Consider the following 17,882-nt stretch of genomic DNA (forward strand, 5'->3'; position numbering starts at 1 on the left):
GCCTTGTTGATTAATTGACTCCTTTCTAGTGTAACTTCTCCCTTTATCGCTTGAAAATATTCCTTGTTCTAAATTCTACTCTCTGATGTAATAATCACCCTAGCTTTGTTTTGATTATTGTTTACATGGTATATAATTTTACTTTTTGTCAACTTATATATTAATTTTAAATGGTTTTCTTATAGGTAGCATATATTAGGGCTTGCATGTTCATCTAATCTGAAAATCTCTTCCTTTTAATTGTTCAGACCATTTACATTTAATGTAACCATTACATGATTGGAACCATCTTGCTTGTTGTTTTTTTTATTGTCCCATCTGTTGTTTCTTTTTTCTCTCTCATTCTGCTTTAAAAAACATTTTTTTAAAATTTATTTATTTGACAGAGATCACAAGTAGGCAGAGAGGCAGGCAGAGAGAGGGGGGGAAGCAGGCTCCCCGCTGAGCAGAGAGCCCAATGTGGGGCTCAATCCCAGGACCCTGATATCATGACCTGAGCTGAAGGCAGAGGCTTTAACCCACGAGCTACCCAGGTGCCCCTCTCTCTTTCTTCTTTTTTGATGATTCCATTTCATTTCCACTAATGACTGGTTAATTATGTTTGTCTACCTGTCCGTTCACCCATGTCCCCATCCTCCATCTCTTGGCTGCCCAAAGGTATGTAATATAGCTCTTTAGTTTATCACGGTCTATGTTCAAATAATATCACACCAATTCATATATAGTATAAATGCTTTATAACAATATACTTACATTTCTTCCCCCATCTTCTGTGCTTTGGTTGTCACACATCTTACTCCTATTGTATATCTCACAATATGTTACTATTATTGGTTTAGGTGGTCAATTATATTTTTTAAAAATTAAAAATAAGAAAAAGTCTTTTATATGTATGCTTGTTGTCACCATTGATGATGATCTTTATTTCATTGTATGTATCTTTATTTTCTTCTGCTTGAAATTTCTTTAACATTTCTTGTTATGCAGGTCTGTTGCTAATGCATTCTTTCAACTTTTGTTTGTCCTATTAAAAAACAAAGTCTTTGTCTTCTTTCATCAAAGGTGTTTTGAAATTTTTCATCCAGCACTTTAAAACCATCTCTCTGATATCTTCTAACTTGCATAGTTTCTAATGACAAATCTGCTGTAACTACTAGCTTTTATTCTTCTGTATTTAAAGTTTCATTTTCTCTGGCTGCAAGATTCTGTCTTTGATTTTCAAATAGTTAACTACAATACATCTAAGTGTAGGTTTCTGTTTATCCTGCTTGGGGTCCTCTGAGATTCTTGGATATGTGGTTTGTTGTGTTTCAGTAATTTTGAAAAACTCTCAGCCATTTTCTCTTCAAATAGTTCTTCTGTTTCAGCTTCAATCTCCTCTCCTTTATGGACACCAAATACATATTTTTTCTGTATTTCTTGGATGCTCTGTTTTGGTTTTCCCGACTCTTTTTTTCTTTTCTTTTTGTGTTTCTATTTGAATCATCTCTACTAACCTACCTTCAACTGAAAGATTTTTTCCTTAGCTGTGTCCAGCATTCTAATAAGCCATCAAAAAATTTATTTATCTTGGGACTCCTGGAGAGCATGTGACTCTTGATCTTGGGGCTGTAAGTCTGAGTCCCATGTTGGGGAGGTAGAGATTACTTAAAAATAAAACCTTTTATTTAAAAGATTTATTTATTTATTTGAAAGAGAGAGAGAGAGCACGTGCACACACACGCATGAGAGTGGGGGAAGGGGAGAAGAGAATCTTCAAACAGACCTCCTGCTGAGCTTGCAGCCCAACATGGGGAACAGTCCCAGAACCAACAAGATCCTGACCTGAGCCAAAATCAGGAGTGAGATACTTAACTGACTGTGCCACCCAGGTGCCCCAAATATGAAATCTTAACAAAAAAAGTTTCTTCATCTCTTATATCATGTTTTATCATTTCTAGCATTTCAGTTTTACATTTTTATAGTTTCCATCTCTCTGCTGAAATTCGCATCTCTTTATGTATGTTGTATACTTTTTCCACAATATCCTCTAATGTATATTTTTAAAAAATATTTTATTTATTTGACAGACAGAGATCACAAGTAGGCAGAGAGGTAGGCAGAGAGAGAGAGGAGGAAGCAGGCTCCCTGCTAAGCAGATAGACCGATGTGGGGCTCAATCCCAGGACCCTGGGATCATGACCTGAGCTGAAGACAGAGGCTTTAACCCACTGAGCCACCCAGGCGCCCCATCTCTAACATACTATTCATTGATATTTTTAAGCTCCTATCTGATAGCTCCAATACCTGGGTCACTTCTGGGTTTCATTTTGCTTATTGCTCCTCACAATAGTTTGTGTGTGCACTTGTGTATATCTCATACTTTTAAATACAATGTTGAAGATTGTGTGTAGAGAATAAGGACGAGGTAAATAATATTTATACCTGAAAATGGGCACCTCTTTTCATCTATAAGGCAACAAATGTGGGGGACTGAGTCAATCCAGTCAGTAGTTGAAGTTGGGCTGGGCTTTGCTGTTTCTATAATTACCTCCATATACTGCAGACTTCAAAGTCCTCAAGCAGTGGGCTACTGACTTGTGCTTACTGTGGGACCAGGGATTCCGGAGGGGTTTTCTAAGTGTTTCTGTTCCATCCTATTTTCAGCAATTCCTGTATGCTTGGGCTAGAGGTGATTTCTCTCCAAATTCATGCCCCTTTCCCAGAAGTATTCTACAGTTACTTGTTACTTTGTGCTGTGTTTGTTACATTGCTGGTGGTGGGAGGGAGAAATTCTTGGGTTTTCCTGGTCCAGCCTCAGTCTTAGGAAGGGCCTGTATACCTAGACCTCAGGGATAGGGCTCATCCTCAAGGGGCCCTTTCTGGGCCTCTCCCTCCTAGCTCCTAGAATGTCTTCTGGGGATAAGAACCACTTAAATTCCACTCCCAGGAAAACTCTAAGCATGGGTAAAGCTCCTAGAAGCCCAGTGTCACCCCAAAACATAATTTTCTAGTTATCCCATCTTAATAAGTAACATCAACCACCCAGATGCCCAAATCAGACCCTGGGTGGGAGGTAGGGAGGTAAAGTTTGAAACCCTGACACTCTCTAATCTATTACCATGTCCCTCCTAATTATTTCTCAAATATGTCTGTATCTATCCATTTCTACAACAATTACCTTCATGGAAGCTACAATCACTTCTTGTGAGATTTCCACAATAGTCTCCTAAATGGACTCTCCATGTCATCTCGTGCTCCTTTTCTTCCTTCCCACTTTCCACAAGCAGTCTGAATAACTTTCTATAACACAAACTGGGTCATGCTGCCCTTGTGATCTTTCTCATACTTGAGGTGTCACCTTGATTGTCACCCTGTTGGAAGGAACTTCTCTGGCCACCTAACATCACATAGGCCTACCTCTATTATTTCCTCTCCCAGCAGCCCATCCTATTCCTTCACTGCATTTATCAGTGTATTTTTTTTTTTTACTTGATTACTGACTGTCTCCCTCTGTGGTGCTGAAACATCCACAAAGTCAGGGCCACATCTATTTCACTTACTAATAACGTTCAATGTCTACTGCAATGTTTGGTGCAGGGTAAGCATTCAATATACATAATAAATGAGTGAAATACATGATGAATGAATGAATGAATGAATGAATTTGCAAGACCGACCAGAAATGCAGGAAAAAAAGCAGTAAGAAAGTAACCTACTCGGGGGTGCCTGGGTGGCTCAGTGAGTTAAGCCTCTGCCTTCGGCTCAGGTCATGATCTCAGGGTCCTGGGATCGAGCCCCACATCGGGCTCTCTGCTCGGCAGGGAGCCTGCTTCCTGCTCTCCCTCTGCCTGCCTCTCTGCCTACTTGTGATCTCTGTCAAATAAATAAATAAAAATCTTTAAAAAAAAAAAAAAAAGAAAGTAACCTACTCTGCACTAGGCACTATGTAGGCACATAGGCTCTCTCATTTATTCCCCCACAAAAAGCCACTGAGATCCACACTACACTGAAGGAGGAAGTGAAGCTTTGCTCCACTGGGTGAGTCCCCAAACTGCACGGTAGCAAGTGTTAGAGTCAGTGCTAAAACTCATGTCCACCTGACTCTGCAGTCCAGCTCCTTCTCCTTTGTCCCATCAGTCTGCCTTTGCTGGCAGAACAAAGCCCAAAAGACAAGAGGTCAGAGCTGCCAGGATGAGGCTTTAGGTTATAAATGGGAAGAATGGGGAAGATACAAGTGGGGAGGCGGAGAGAATAGCTTATCTCAGGGTTTAGCCTTAAGTCTCAACATCTTGGATTTCATCCCTTCCTCACAAAGAGCCTCTAACGCATGGGCCTGGGCAGGAGCACTGTTTGGCAGTGTCAAAGCCACCACTTGTTCTGAGGATAAACACTTCCCTGCAACAGGACTGCCAACAAGCATCCTTAACACGCACGGCATGCTTTGGGAAAAGCATGTATGCAGTGACTAAGGAAGCATGACAGCAAGAGGGGCAAAGACTTTAGGTCCAAGACCCAGGTTCAAGGTCAGGTTCTGATACCCCTCACCACTTGTGGACTTAGGACAATTCCTTCAATCTCAGACCTTCACTGTCCTCATCTGTGTAATGGGGATAATTATACCTACTAAGATTGTTACAAATTGTAAGTGGAAAACTTAATGAGGATATAAACATTATAATCCTTAATGGAGGGGTGTCTGCATGGCTCAGTTGGTTAAGTGTTGGCTCGGGTCATGATCCCAGGGTGCTGGGATCGAGTCCTGCATCAGGCTTCTTGCCCATTGGGGAGCCTGCTTCTCCCTCTGCCTGCTGCTCCCCCTGTTTGTGCTCACTCTCTCTCTCTCTCTCTGGCAAATAAATAAATAAAATCTTCAAAAATAATAATAATAATAATCCTTAATGAGGATATATTAAAGAGTTACCTTTAAGTAGAAACAAAAAAAAACTTTTATTTTTTAACATGGTTTTAGAAAATCTGGAGATTGGAAAGAAGAATCTGGAGATGGGGGGCGCCTGGGTGGCTCCATGGGTTAAAGCCTCTGTCTTTGGCTCAGGTCATGGTCTTGGGGGTCCTGGGATTGAGCCCTGCATCGGGCTCTCTGCTCAGCGGGGAGCCTGCTACCTCCTCTCTCTCTACCTGCTTCTCTGACTAATTGTGATCTCTGTCAAATAAATAAATAAAATCTTTAAAAAAAAAAGAATCTGGAGATAGGGAGATAAAATGGAAAATATGAGATAGGAAGGAATAATAACAAAAATCATTCCTCTGCCACATAGTCATACTCTTAGAAAAATGAAAAGAATCAACTCTATTTTTGTAGAATTCAGCACTGTGGCTAATATTCCTGTGTCTTTACTCTTGTGAGCCTTCAAAATTCAGCTCAGGTGTCCTCTCTTTCAGGAACCATCCCTGAACTACCAGGCTGGTCCACCAAGACACTTCTCTGGGCTTGCAGAGTCCTCTGCGTGTTCATCACCAAAGCATGGCCCACACTGCTTACAGGCCTGGGTTTTGTTAGATCATATGTTTCCTAAGGACAGGCTCTGTGGCTTTTTCATTCCAGTGCCCCTGATATCAAGCACAGTACAGAACATAGACAGCACTCAGTAGGGGCGCCTGGGTGGTTCAGGCGGTTAAGTGTCTGTCTTCAGCTCAGGTCATGATCCCAGGGTTGGGATCCAGTCCTGCATTGGGCTCCTTGCTCAGCAGGGAGTCTGCCTCTCCCTCTCTCTCACCCTCACCCCTGCTCATGCTCTTGCTCTCTCTCTTAAAAAAAAAAAGGGACTCAACAAATGTTTGTGTAAGTGAATTAAAAAATCAAAAGCATTGCTATATGTGAAAATATAATTTAAAAAATTATGATCCTATTCATAAAATAATACAAATAGAAAAATCCGGGAATAAAATAAACCTACTAAAATCTGTGAAACAAAAGGTCTTGCAAAATGGAAAGAGATATTATGGTCATAGATGAGTGAAGACTAAATATAATTCTCCAAATTATGTATAGGGTTCATAAAATCCAACCAATCCCAACAGGATTTTTTTAGAACTCAAGGAAATTATTCTAAAATTCACCTTGCAGTATCATCAGAAAAGAACCAGGGATATTCTGAAAAATACAAGTGATATGTAGTTACAATCCTTTCAGATGTTGAAACCAGTCATAAGAAGTACTTATTGAATGGTGTCATACTGGTACAATATAAGATCAGCAGAACAAAATAGGAAAGCCAGGAATTACTACTATATCTAAAATTTTATTAAATTACTTAAAATATATGATAGCAAATGTAAAAAAAACAGAGATAAGATCATCTTAAAGTGGTAGTGAAATTTGAGAAAAACATTCATTTAGAGTCATATCTAGTGTCACACAACAAAATAAATCCCAAGAAGATTTGGAAGTTAAAAGTTGTTTTGAAAATATGGAAAAGTATTGAAAACTTTTTAAATCTTGGAGGGAGTCTATCCCAATATTTCAGCTTTAAAACAATGAAATAAATGTAAAAAAAAAAATCAGGTTAAACTATATACAGATTTAAAATATATGAGCAACTTAAAAATGTAAATTTAATGACTGAGAAAATACTCAGAGCAAATATGATTAAAGAGTTAACATATTTATGATGTAGACTTTATTCAAATTGTCAATGACTTCATCCAAAAACTGGACAGAAAGTATACACAGACAAGAATGGAATATAACATAAAGTTACCATATGACCCAGCAATTCCACTCCTAGGTATATACCCAAGAAAAATGAAAGCATTGTCCATGCAGAATCTTGTATATGAATGTTTGTTGAAGCCTTATTAAAAGAGCCCAAAGGAGGAAGCAACCCAAATGATAAATGATAAATGATGAATGGATAATTATACCCAATGTAGCATATCCATAAAATCGCATATTATTTGTCAGTAGAAAGAAATGCAGCATTGGGACATGCCGAAGGAGCCAGTCATAAAAGACCCCATGACTTCATTTGTATGAAATGTCGAGAATACACAAATCTGTTCAGACTGGGGGAGATCAGAGGTAAATGGAGAATGAGTGCTAGTGGGACAGGGTTTCTTTTCAGGGCAACAAAACTGTTCTGGAATTAAAGATTGGTGATGGTTGTATGACTCTAAATATATTAAAAAGTATTGAATTGTGTACTTTAAATAGGTGATTTGTATGGTATGTGAATGCTATCTCAATAATGCTGTAATTCAAAAAGAAATGAAATATAAATCATAAGCAAACAGATGGGAAAAAAATTCACCCTGACTGACAGTCAAAGAAATGCAAACCAAAATTGCAAGCAAGGCACCACTGTCACCTAGCAAACCAGCAAAATAACATTTACATAATAGCAACCCCGTCAAGAGTGCAAAGCGATCACTATCCCCCTGCACCGCGCCAAAGGGAGATGTTGGCATGACTCGTAGCAAGCAAACGGGACACAATATGTAGTTAAAGAGAATGTCAAAAATACTTCCACTTGTGGGAATCTGCCCTTGGGAAACAATAACAGCAAGGGGAGAGTTACCGAAGGCAACATCAGCATTATTTACAACAGGTCGGACCCAACAATAAGGTAATTATATCATAGAGGCCATGCACTTGATGAAATAGTGTATCTCCATGAAAACATTTTCAAGTGTTGATATAATGTTGAGTGAAAAAAGACAGACAACACTCTTTAATGCTGTAAGATTATGAGGACAAAGACTAACCAAGAATGTATGAAAATTAAAAGAAGCTACTGTCCTTTTCTGGTTTCCAGACTTTTCTAACTCAGTTTCAAGTGCATGTGGCCTCCCATCCCAGTCAGTCAGATGGCAGGCCTGGAGTCAGAGCGCATTTACGGGCTGGTTGCTGGCTTGACATTTCTTCAAGGAAGAACCTGGTCCCTGCCGCTTTGGCTCAAGTGGAGAGGAAGCTAATGGAAAGGGCACAGAAAGCAGAAGCTTTGCCTTTATTTTGTCTCACACGTGAAAGCCCAAAACATGGCTACGTGGAACCCTAGAGTCATACCCCACCTCTGCCATCAGCAGCACCAAGCACTTCTCCTGGAATGTCTCATTTGAATTCAAGATACACCTGAATCTCACCCACCACCAAGTCTGGCACCTCAACTCTGTGGCTCCAAGTCCCCCCAACAGCGAGGAGGAAAGGAGACCAGGGCCTGGCCACGCTCACCAGGGAACGACTCCCCGAAGAACAGAGGAATTCCGGTGGGGCCCGGCAATGTTCGGGGACTGCCTGTTTCTCCTCAAAACTTTAGCCCTAAAACTGCCCGTCAAAGTCGATTGGCAGCCCATCATTTAGCATTCACTTCTTCTCTCAAATAGGGTGTGAAGAAGTGAACTGTTGGCGGAAGGTGAACTTCCAGCCTGGTCTGCTCAGGACAGCAATAAGCAGCTGGTTGGCTGCTGCCTGCAAAGGACAGAGACGGGATGATTTCATTTGCCAAAAGCAGGGCTCAGAGTATGATATTCAAGAGTGAAGTCATCATTATTCCTATCACGGCACCACGAGAAGCTCCTGGTGGGGCAGGTAACTTTATTTACCATTGGCAGGGCGCCACCGGCTGAAGAGAAACAAATCAAGGACAGCCTCTGTCATTTCTAATCTAACTCAATTTGTCTGATTAAGTTGTTGTCTATGCACAATTTTGGAAGTATCTTTTATTCCCCTTCAGAGAACAAACTATCAGAGAAAATTAGATGGCTCTATTACCCTAATAGAACAAGAACAACACTAAATAAATAGTTAATTGCCCTGCTTTTGTGTATTCAAATTTTCAAATATTTGAAATATCTCAAATATTCAAATTCGTGTATTCAAATATTCTTTGGCCCTGCCTCCACCTTCAGACGGGGTGAGGGGGACAAGAATACATGGCAATTTCCTATGGCAGCTGGCTCACGAGTTCTCTAGCCCCAGACAAATCAGGCAATATTAGCCCCCCCATGAGCACAGGAAGCTGCAGCACACAGAAATACACGACTGGACCAAGGTCGGACAGTCGGGGGGTAAACAGAAGCCCAGAGCCCAGATATGAGATGGAGACTCTGGTGGGGGTCAGATGCTGTCCCATCAGCTTCTGCACAAGAGAGGGAAAACCAAGTTCTCCCGAGAAAAATTACTCTGTAAATATTCTGTTAAAAATTATTTAACATTGGGGGGCATCTCGGTGGCTCAGTGGGTTAAGCTTCTGCCTTCAGCTCAGGTCATGATCTCAGGGTCCTGGGATGGAGCCCCACATCGGGCTCTCTGCTCAGCCGGAGCCTGCTTCCCCCTCTCTCTCCGCCTGCCTCTCTGCCTACTTGTGATCTCTCTCTGTCAAATAAAGAAATAAAATTAAAAAAAAAAAATTAACATTGGGGCGCCTGGGTGGCTCAGCGAGTTAAAGCCTCTGCCTTTGGCTCAGGTCATGATCCCAGAGTCCTGGAATCGAGCCCCTCATCAGGCTCTCTGCTCAGTGGGGAGCCTGCTTCCCCATCTCTCTCTCTGCCTCCCTCTCTGCCTACCGGTGATCTCTCTGTCAAATAAATAAATGAAATCTTAAAAAAAAAAACAAAAAAAAACCAGCATGTTTCTAATGTTCTACTTATCTGAAATCTTCTAAGATGAGGAAAGAGTCCACTGGCAGGTGACACAGGTACAAAACATGACAACAAAGCTAACATTTAACTGTTACTAACCACGTACCAGGAAGTACATTAATTAAGCCACTCTATCCTCACCATAGCCTGATAGCAGTCGCTATTGCTACTTTACAGATGAAGATCGTGTGGTGGCACAGAGAGACAGAGTAACTGGCCCGAAGTCCCACAGCTAAAAGGTGGCAAATCCAGGATCTTGACACTGGTCATCACTCTACCACAGTGCTCTGCTCCCTCTCACAGCTTAAGTTAGCTGCCTCAAGGGTCAACCAAGGTCTCCCCCTTTCTGAAGAGTTATTGTCCTTCAGGTAGCAAACAAATCTATCATCAAATATCTCCACTATTCAGAGAATGGGGCTGCCTCAGAAACATTATTTTGTGGCTTCAGATCATGAGAAAATACTGACCATGACACTCTAATCTGTCTTCAAAAATTCTTCCCCGATTTTTTTCTTGCTAGTAACTGAAGTTAAGAACCAATACTAATAAATAAAATGCCAAAGGTCCTGGCCAACAGAAGTTTCTTCACTATGGAATAGGCTGGGAAATGGAGGGAAACCAATGAGCAATGGCCTGTCCCCAGCAGAACCCATATAGGAACAGAGTATACAGGACTTTCTAGATATAAGGCTTGCCTACCCAGAAAAACAAAGCACTATTTACCTAGGCTTGTCCCAGTCCATTACTTCTTTCAGATTCTATTTCCCTAACATTTCTGTTTTTATTTATTTATTTATTTATTTGATCTATTTATTTGACAGAGAGAGAGCAGGGGTGCACAGGCAGGGGGATCAGTAGAGAGAGAGGGAGAAGCAGGCCCCCCAATGAGCAAGGAGCCTGATGCAGGGCTCGATCCCAGGACCCTGGGATCATGACCTGAGCTGAAGGCAGTTGTTTAACCAACTGAGCCACCCAGGTGCCCCACATTTCTGTTTTTAATTTAGCATAATTCTTAAAAGTTATTTTAAGTTCAAATTAAAAAAAAAAAAGGCCAAGATGATATCTTCTATATAGCACCCCCCCATCTTGCCTCATAAAGACCTTGAACGTCCACCAAGCCCAGCAGTCACTTAAGGAAAGTGGTTTTTCTTAGACTTGCCATCAATCAACAAATGGCCTCTTGAGCACTTACTACAGTCAAAACAGATACTTGGTTCAATTCGTCTCTCCCAGTACTAATATCCCAGCTTGCTAGACCTGGCGAGGCCTGAAGTGGTTTCCCATAAAGGAAAACTCACACTGGAAAATCGGAGCCGGAAATGTGAAAATCATCTCTACCCCCTAGGACTGTACCCAAGCCTGAGGCAGCTTCCTCACGCCACCAAGAGCTCGGTTGGCCAAATGGAGCGCTTTCTGCAGGTAAGAGTGTGGGAAATGACACAGTGTACACTTGTGTGCAGCGGCCTGGGATAATGACATGAGTGGGCCCTGAACTGGGTGTCAGAAGAGTTCTAGTCCTAGCTTTGGTCCTAACTTCTATGTGTCCTCCCTGTCTGGTCCTCCATTTCATCTTCAAATCTGACATCCTCTGACACTGTCTCCCCAAAACTGCACACAAAAATCTCTTTTAAATCCTATGATCAGGGGCACCTGGGTGGCGCAGTGGGTTAAGTGTCTGACTCTTGATTTCCACTCAAGTCACGATGTCAGAGTTGTGAGATGGAACCGCACATCAGGCTTTGTGCTCAGCATGGAGTCTGCTTGAGATTCTCTCTCCCCCTCTCCCTCTGCCCCTCCTGCTCTTGCGCTCTCCCTCTCTCTCTGTCTCTCTCCAAAATCAATCAATCAATCAATCAATCTTTAAAAAAAAAAAATGCTGTGATTATACAAGTCTCCTCCTTGATGGTTTGGACAGAGAACCCAACAGTGAGGAGGTGGTTACACACAACACAACAGGAAGTACATCCAGATCTGCCAGTCCCCGTGTCATTAAATACACATGTAACAGACACGCCTCCTCTCTGCCAGCCAGGAGAAGGCAGCCCCGAGAGGACAGGGCTGTAACAACTGTTGGAGAGTAAGGTGCAAAGCAAGGGCCCCTACGGGGCAAAAGGGCTATGGGGTCAACAAGAACAGCTTCTCCCCTTCCAAGCACTGGCTATCAAGGAGGCATGTGATGAAAACAGTGTGGATTTTCGAAGCAGGCTGCACAGTCATTTCTCTAAAGATCATACCACAAATTCTGAATAACCAAAAAATTCCTTTCTCATAGCAGCTTTCTGATAGAACATTTTGGCAAGACGGTCAAGGATCTTCCTGAGTTCCCAGACATCACAACCCCTGATTTAGAACCCATGCTGGTGTTGGCCAGGTTCCAAGCTGGTCCCATCATTCTCCCCTCCCCCACTCTGTGGCACTCACCTGCACTGCCTGCCCCTTACAAAGCAATTCTGATCCTTGTCACACACATCAACACACTAGGAGAAGACTGCCAGTCTGTACAGTGACAAAGGAACAAAGCTAACCAGACTTTGGAAGCCCCTCCCCATTCTAATCCTCAGGGAAACCGAGAACCCAAAAAATTGATGGGAAATAAGACTTGGATCATTTTCAAAGTCTCACAGGATTTCTCATCTTTTCAAATAATCTCACAGGACATGTCTCTGGGCAGAAAGGGGGGAATCTCAGTGGCAAGCTTTGGTGAGAATGTCAGGAAACTCTGCTGGGAGCAAAAATGACTAGAACCGGTGGTTATTAGTAAAATAAATAAATAAATAAGTGACATTCGCTAAGAATCTAGGGTTTCTGCATCTGGGCTAAGTCCCTTCATTTACATGATCTTTTATAATCCCCACCAGCACTCCACGGGGTAGAAACTATTCTGCTCTTTTCACAGATGGTAAAATTGAGGCTGAGATGAAGGAACAGTAAAGAGCAAAGCTAAAAGGCAGCGATCCTTCTGAAGAGACAAGTTCAGAGCAGACAAGCCTCTAACCTCCTGTGCCCGAGGGTTTCTGCTCAGCTGGCCCCCGTCAGCTGCTGGTTTCATTCCCCACCAGAGGCAACCACTGACTGCTGGGAGGAAGCCACCCCAGATGGTCTCAGAGGATACACACTCACTCCAAACAGGTCAGCTGGGAGTCCCCAGCAGTAACTTTCTTTCGAGTAACTACTGAGGTAAAGCCTCCCAAACCCCGGAGGTATGTTCTGTTGGCATCTCGTCCCCCTGAGTACAAATGAAGGCAGCCCACTGTGTACCAGGAGAGCACAAGTGACTGGCCAGCCTCGGGGCACACCGTCATTTCTGCTCTGAGGATGTTAAATGCTTCCCAAACACTCTTTACAAGGTCCCACTGTTGCCACCATCTCTTTTGTACTGAAACAGAAGTCAAGCTTTGCACCCAGAGGCAGATGTGTTGAAGGTTTTCCAGAGATCGATCACAGCTCTCTACAGTCTGATTTGAAATTTTTAAAAAATTATCAACTGGAAGAAACACTTGGTTCTCACTTACCCTTTCTATCTCTTGGAGGTATAGGAGAGCAATGTCCCCTGCTTTCTCATAACAGGTGATGACATCCTGTTCCCGGTCCACGTGGAGGTTACTGGTAGAAGAGGAAACAGGCAACTTCTCTAAACAAAGTCCTAAAAAAATCAAACATACAAAACCTGGCTGAGTTGTTTTTCATGGAGCTTAATTTTTCAATATTGCCCTAGAGGGCCAGAAAACAGTCCCAGGATATGATAAACTGTCAGAAGAAACAGATTCTTGGTCCTTTACCCTCCCTCTTTAAGGACACATGACCTTGACATCCAGGTTGAGAATCTGATCAGGTACTTCACCATGACCCCATTCAGACCTCACGGAGCTTCTCAGTCAAGTTGTCCCAAGGTCCTTAAAGTAAGCAAAGGTAGGCTCACAGCATAATACTAACTGAAGAATATCTTCTAACCCAAAATGTCGACTTAACTCATTCAACATAAAAAAAATTGTTAAATCCTCTTGGGGTGTCAGTTACTAGGAAAATCTTCCAACTCGGAGCCTTTGAATTTTGGAGCCACAATAACACCACAGACCATGGCTCAGTTGTGGGCTAGGAAAATACCAGAACTGCTTTGGGCACTTCTTTGGAGATGGAGGAGATCCTCTTTGCCGAGAGAGAGCTCAGGGCTGGCATGTATGAAGGCACAAAGGGCTGAAAGAACACAGCACCGGGAGGAGCGGCAGGTGCCTGAACCGCCCCCAATCTCTGGGCCTGCCCTGGTTGTCTACGCACAACCCAGCGTGGAGAGAGGGCACACTGCCGGGAGGGCGTCTTGTGCCTCCACATGAGAGGGCTTCTGCTGTACCAAGTGCCCCGGGACACATGTATACACACAAGATACACATTCCGCTCCAGGCCAAAGTGTGGGAGAAGGTTTGATATTGACAGAAATGGGGTCTGGAACTGGAAGAAACCAGGGACACCCCCCACCCTCAGAAAACCCACTCCTTGTACAGAGAAGCTGAGATGGGCCATGGGAAAAATAAGTGACTTGCCCCAAACCTGGCAGCCAGGTAAGGACACAACAGGACTCAGAACTCAGTTCTCCGACCTGCCAAACAATGCCCACCCAGTTAGCTGCTGACTTTCAGAGCAGACGCCACTCTGGACAGGGCCCCAGATGCAGTAAGCACCAGCAAATGACCCATGAGTTCATGCACCATCATTTCCAGAATGGTCTCTTCCAAGCTGCTCTTGTCAAATAGTGATTGTCCCTCCAGGCTGTAAAGGGCCACAAGAGATGGTTCTGCAGAACAAGAAGGAGGAGAAACTACTTCCGCTCACAAGGAGCCAACAACCACGGACCGCGTGCCTGGGAGCTCAGAGGTTACCGGTCTGTCACAGAAGGTACGGCTCAAAGATTCTGTCATCTTCTTGACAGCTGTTATGGAGGCAGAATTGGCATATAACAAGCAAAACATTTTTTTCAGTGTTGCATCATGATGATTCTTTTGTTTGTATTTATTTAGTCTTAATTTTTTATTAACTATAGTCCACACTTAAACCACTTTAGGGTTCACGGTGTTCTATAGTTCATGAATTTTAACAAATTCATAATGTCGTGTGTCCACCATTACAGCACCAGACGGATAAATTCACTGCCCTAAAAAGGTCCCTTACCCTCTAGTCACCCCTACCTCTGTCTTCCTGAACCCCTGGCCATCACTCATCTTTTCACTGTCTTGATGGTCTTGCCTTGTGCAGAATGTCCCACAGCTGCAATCATGCAGATGCAGTCTTTTCACACTAGCTTCTTTCACTCCTTTTACTTAACATTTAAAGTCCCTCCACATCTTTCTGTGGCCCAATCACTTCTTTTTGTCCCTACATAATATTCCATTTATTCCTTAATCCATTGAAAGGCAAAACTTGGTTGATTCCAAGTTGTGGCAATTATGAATAAAGCAGTTATAAACCTTCATGTGCAGGTTATTGTGTGAGTATAGACTTCAAGTCAAGTGGGTAAATATCAGGAGTGAGACTTCGTAAGAAAGAGTGAAATAAATATACTTCATGAATAGCTTTGAAACAATATTATATTTAGCTTTGTAAGAAACTGTCCAAATGTCTTCCAGGGTGGCTGTATCATTCCGCATTCTTGCCAGCAATGAATGAGACTAACTGTTGCTCAGCATCTTTGTCAGCGTTTGGTGTTATCAGGTTTTTTTGGATTTTAGTCATTCTTTTTAAGATTTTATTTGAGCTATAACACGAGTGAGAGAAAGAGCACAGGGGGGCAGAGGGAGAGGGAGAAGCAGACTCCCTGCTGAGCAGGGAGTCCGACGTGGGGCTCGATCCCAGGACCCTGGGATCATGATTTCAGCCACCCAGCACCCCAGTTTCAGTCACTCTAATAGGTGTGTAGTAGTGTCCCCTTGCTGTTGTAATTTGCAATTCTCTAAAGACATATGATGCGGAGCACTTTTCTGATGCTTATTTCCTATCCATATATCTTCTTTGGTGAAGTGGCTGGTTGGGATCTTTGGCCCTTTTTTCAATTAGGTTGTTTGTTTTCTTATTGCTGAATTTTAAGAGTTCTTTGTATATTTTGGATACAAATCACTTATCAGATATTTTATGTATTTGCAACTATCTCCTTCCAGTCTATGACTTGTCTTTTCATTCTCTGAACAGTGCCTTTCACAGAATGAGAGTTTTTGGTTTAAACAGTCTACACTATCAATTCTCTCTTTCATGGATCCAGTGATCTTGGAATGGTATCTACAACCCCAGTGCCACACCCAAGGTCACCTAGACTTTCTCCTGTGTTCTAAAAGTTTTACGGTTTTGCCTCTTACACTTAGGGCTACAATCCATTCTAAGTTAACACTTGTGAAAGGTCTAAGGTTTGTGTCTAGATTTTTGTCTTTTGCATGTGAATGTCCAGTTGTGCCCAGCACCATTTGTTAGAGAAACTATCTTTTCCCCTATTGAATTGCCTTTGCACCTTTGTCAAAAATCAGTTAACTATAGTTGAAAGGGTATATTTCTGGCCTCTCTGTCCTGTTCCATTCATTTCTTTGTCTATTCTTTCCTCAATATTATGCTGTCCTGATTACTGTACACCATTTTATTTTAAATAGCTCTATTGAGGGGTAATTTATATGCCATAAATTTCATTAGTTAAGTACAATTCAACAACCTAGATTTTATTTTTATTTTGTGACACATGTAGGGTATTTGTTCATAGGAAGGCCACAGATTTTGTGCTCCTTGTCACAATGAACCCAGATTCCTGTCGGGTGTGTTGTAAACAGAGGGGCCATTTCTTCAGGCCTCCTGCTCTGAGCACACCCCTCAGAACTTTTAATCAACTCAGAGCTGTGCAACCGTCCACACAGTGCAGTTGGAGAATATGCCCATCATTCCCAAAAGATCCTTTCTGCCCCAAGAAGTCAATCCTTATTCCCACCCCTGCTTCAAGCAACCACTAGTTTGCTTTCTATTTCCATATTTTTACCTTCTCTGGACATTTCATCAAAACAAAATCATAGAATATGTGGCCTTTTGTGTCTAGCTTCTTTTCACTTAGTATAATGTTTCCAATGTGCATCCAAATTATAGCAGTACTCCATTTCTTTATACTCCTGTTTGGATAGACTGCATAGAATCTCCCCATTTGCCACTAATGTACATTTGGATTGTTGCCACTTTTTGGCTACTATAAATAATGCTGCCATGAACACCCATGCATAATTTTTTGTGGGGACATATGTTTTTAATTCTCTTAATGGGTATATACTTAGAACTGGAATTACTGGGTCAGATAATACATTTATTTTTAATATTTAAGAAATACCAAACTGTTTTCCGAAGTGGCAATACCATTTTACTATCCCCACCAGCAGATTACAGTTGGGGGGGGAGAGGGAGGGAGTTTCCAGTTTCTCCACACACTGGCTGACACTCGTTGTTGTCTGTTTTACCATAGCTGTCCTGATGGGTGTGAAGTGGTATCTTATTGTGGTTATGACGGGCATTTCCATAATGACTAATGATATTGTCCAACCTTTCATGTGCTTATTTGTGATCCAAGTACCTTTTTTGCGAAATGTCTATTAAAATCTTGTATCTTTTTTTTTTTTAATCTTGCATCCATTTTTATTGGGTTGTTTGTTTTCTTATTACTGAGTTTTGAGAGTTCTTAATATATTGTGAATATAAGTTTTCTACCAGATAAGTGATTTGCTAATATTTTCTCTCAGCTATAAAATTTTGTCATTCTCTTAACATGTCTTTTGAAGAAGAGAAATACTAAATTTTGATGAAGTCAAATTTGTCAATATTTTCTCCTCTAAATTGTGCTTTGGGTTTCCTATCTAAGAAATCTTTGCCCAGCCTGAGGTTACAAAGATTTTTTTTTTCTTATATGTTCTTGTAAAACTTTTATAGGGTTAGGTTTTACATTTAGGTCTATGATCCATTTTAAAACAATCTTTGTACATGTTAAAAGGTAGAGATCGGCATTTACTTCTTTACAGATAGATAGCCAAGTATGCTGGTCCCACTTACCAAAGATTTGCCTTTGTACTTTTGTGAAAAATCAGATGGGTACAGTCTTTCCTGGACTCTCTTTGTTGTGCCAATGAGCCATTTGTCTACATTTATGCCAACATCACCCTGCCCTGACCCCCGTAACTTTATAAATCTTGAAAGTAGTGTTAGTGTTCCAATTGTGTTCTCATTAATCAATTTTCCTGGCTAATCTTAGTCTTCTACATTTCCATATAAAATCTGCTTGTCAATATATATATTTTTAA

At 41.8% G+C, this 17,882-nt stretch overlaps 1 protein-coding gene and 1 non-coding gene across 4 annotated transcripts in view; both read right to left on the minus strand.

Annotated features, from left to right (window-relative positions):
- Positions 1 to 17,882, minus strand: part of TTC7B (tetratricopeptide repeat domain 7B) — a 246,743-nt gene that overhangs the window by 171,207 nt on the left and 57,654 nt on the right. For all 3 annotated transcript variants that reach the window (XM_032878627.1, XM_032878626.1, XM_032878628.1), the window contains exon 4: positions 13,092 to 13,222. In XM_032878627.1, coding sequence (XP_032734518.1) covers positions 13,092 to 13,222 — 131 coding nt within the window. The remainder of the gene's footprint in view (positions 1 to 13,091; positions 13,223 to 17,882) is intronic.
- Positions 16,290 to 16,419, minus strand: LOC116879980. Its single transcript, XR_004385150.1, has one exon. It is a non-coding gene; the product is annotated as a small nucleolar RNA SNORA11 (small nucleolar RNA).

This window comes from Lontra canadensis, unplaced genomic scaffold, assembly GCF_010015895.1.
Source record: "Lontra canadensis isolate GAN:19392208 unplaced genomic scaffold, GSC_riverotter_1.0 scaffold64, whole genome shotgun sequence".
Taxonomy (NCBI): Eukaryota; Metazoa; Chordata; class Mammalia; order Carnivora; family Mustelidae; genus Lontra; species Lontra canadensis.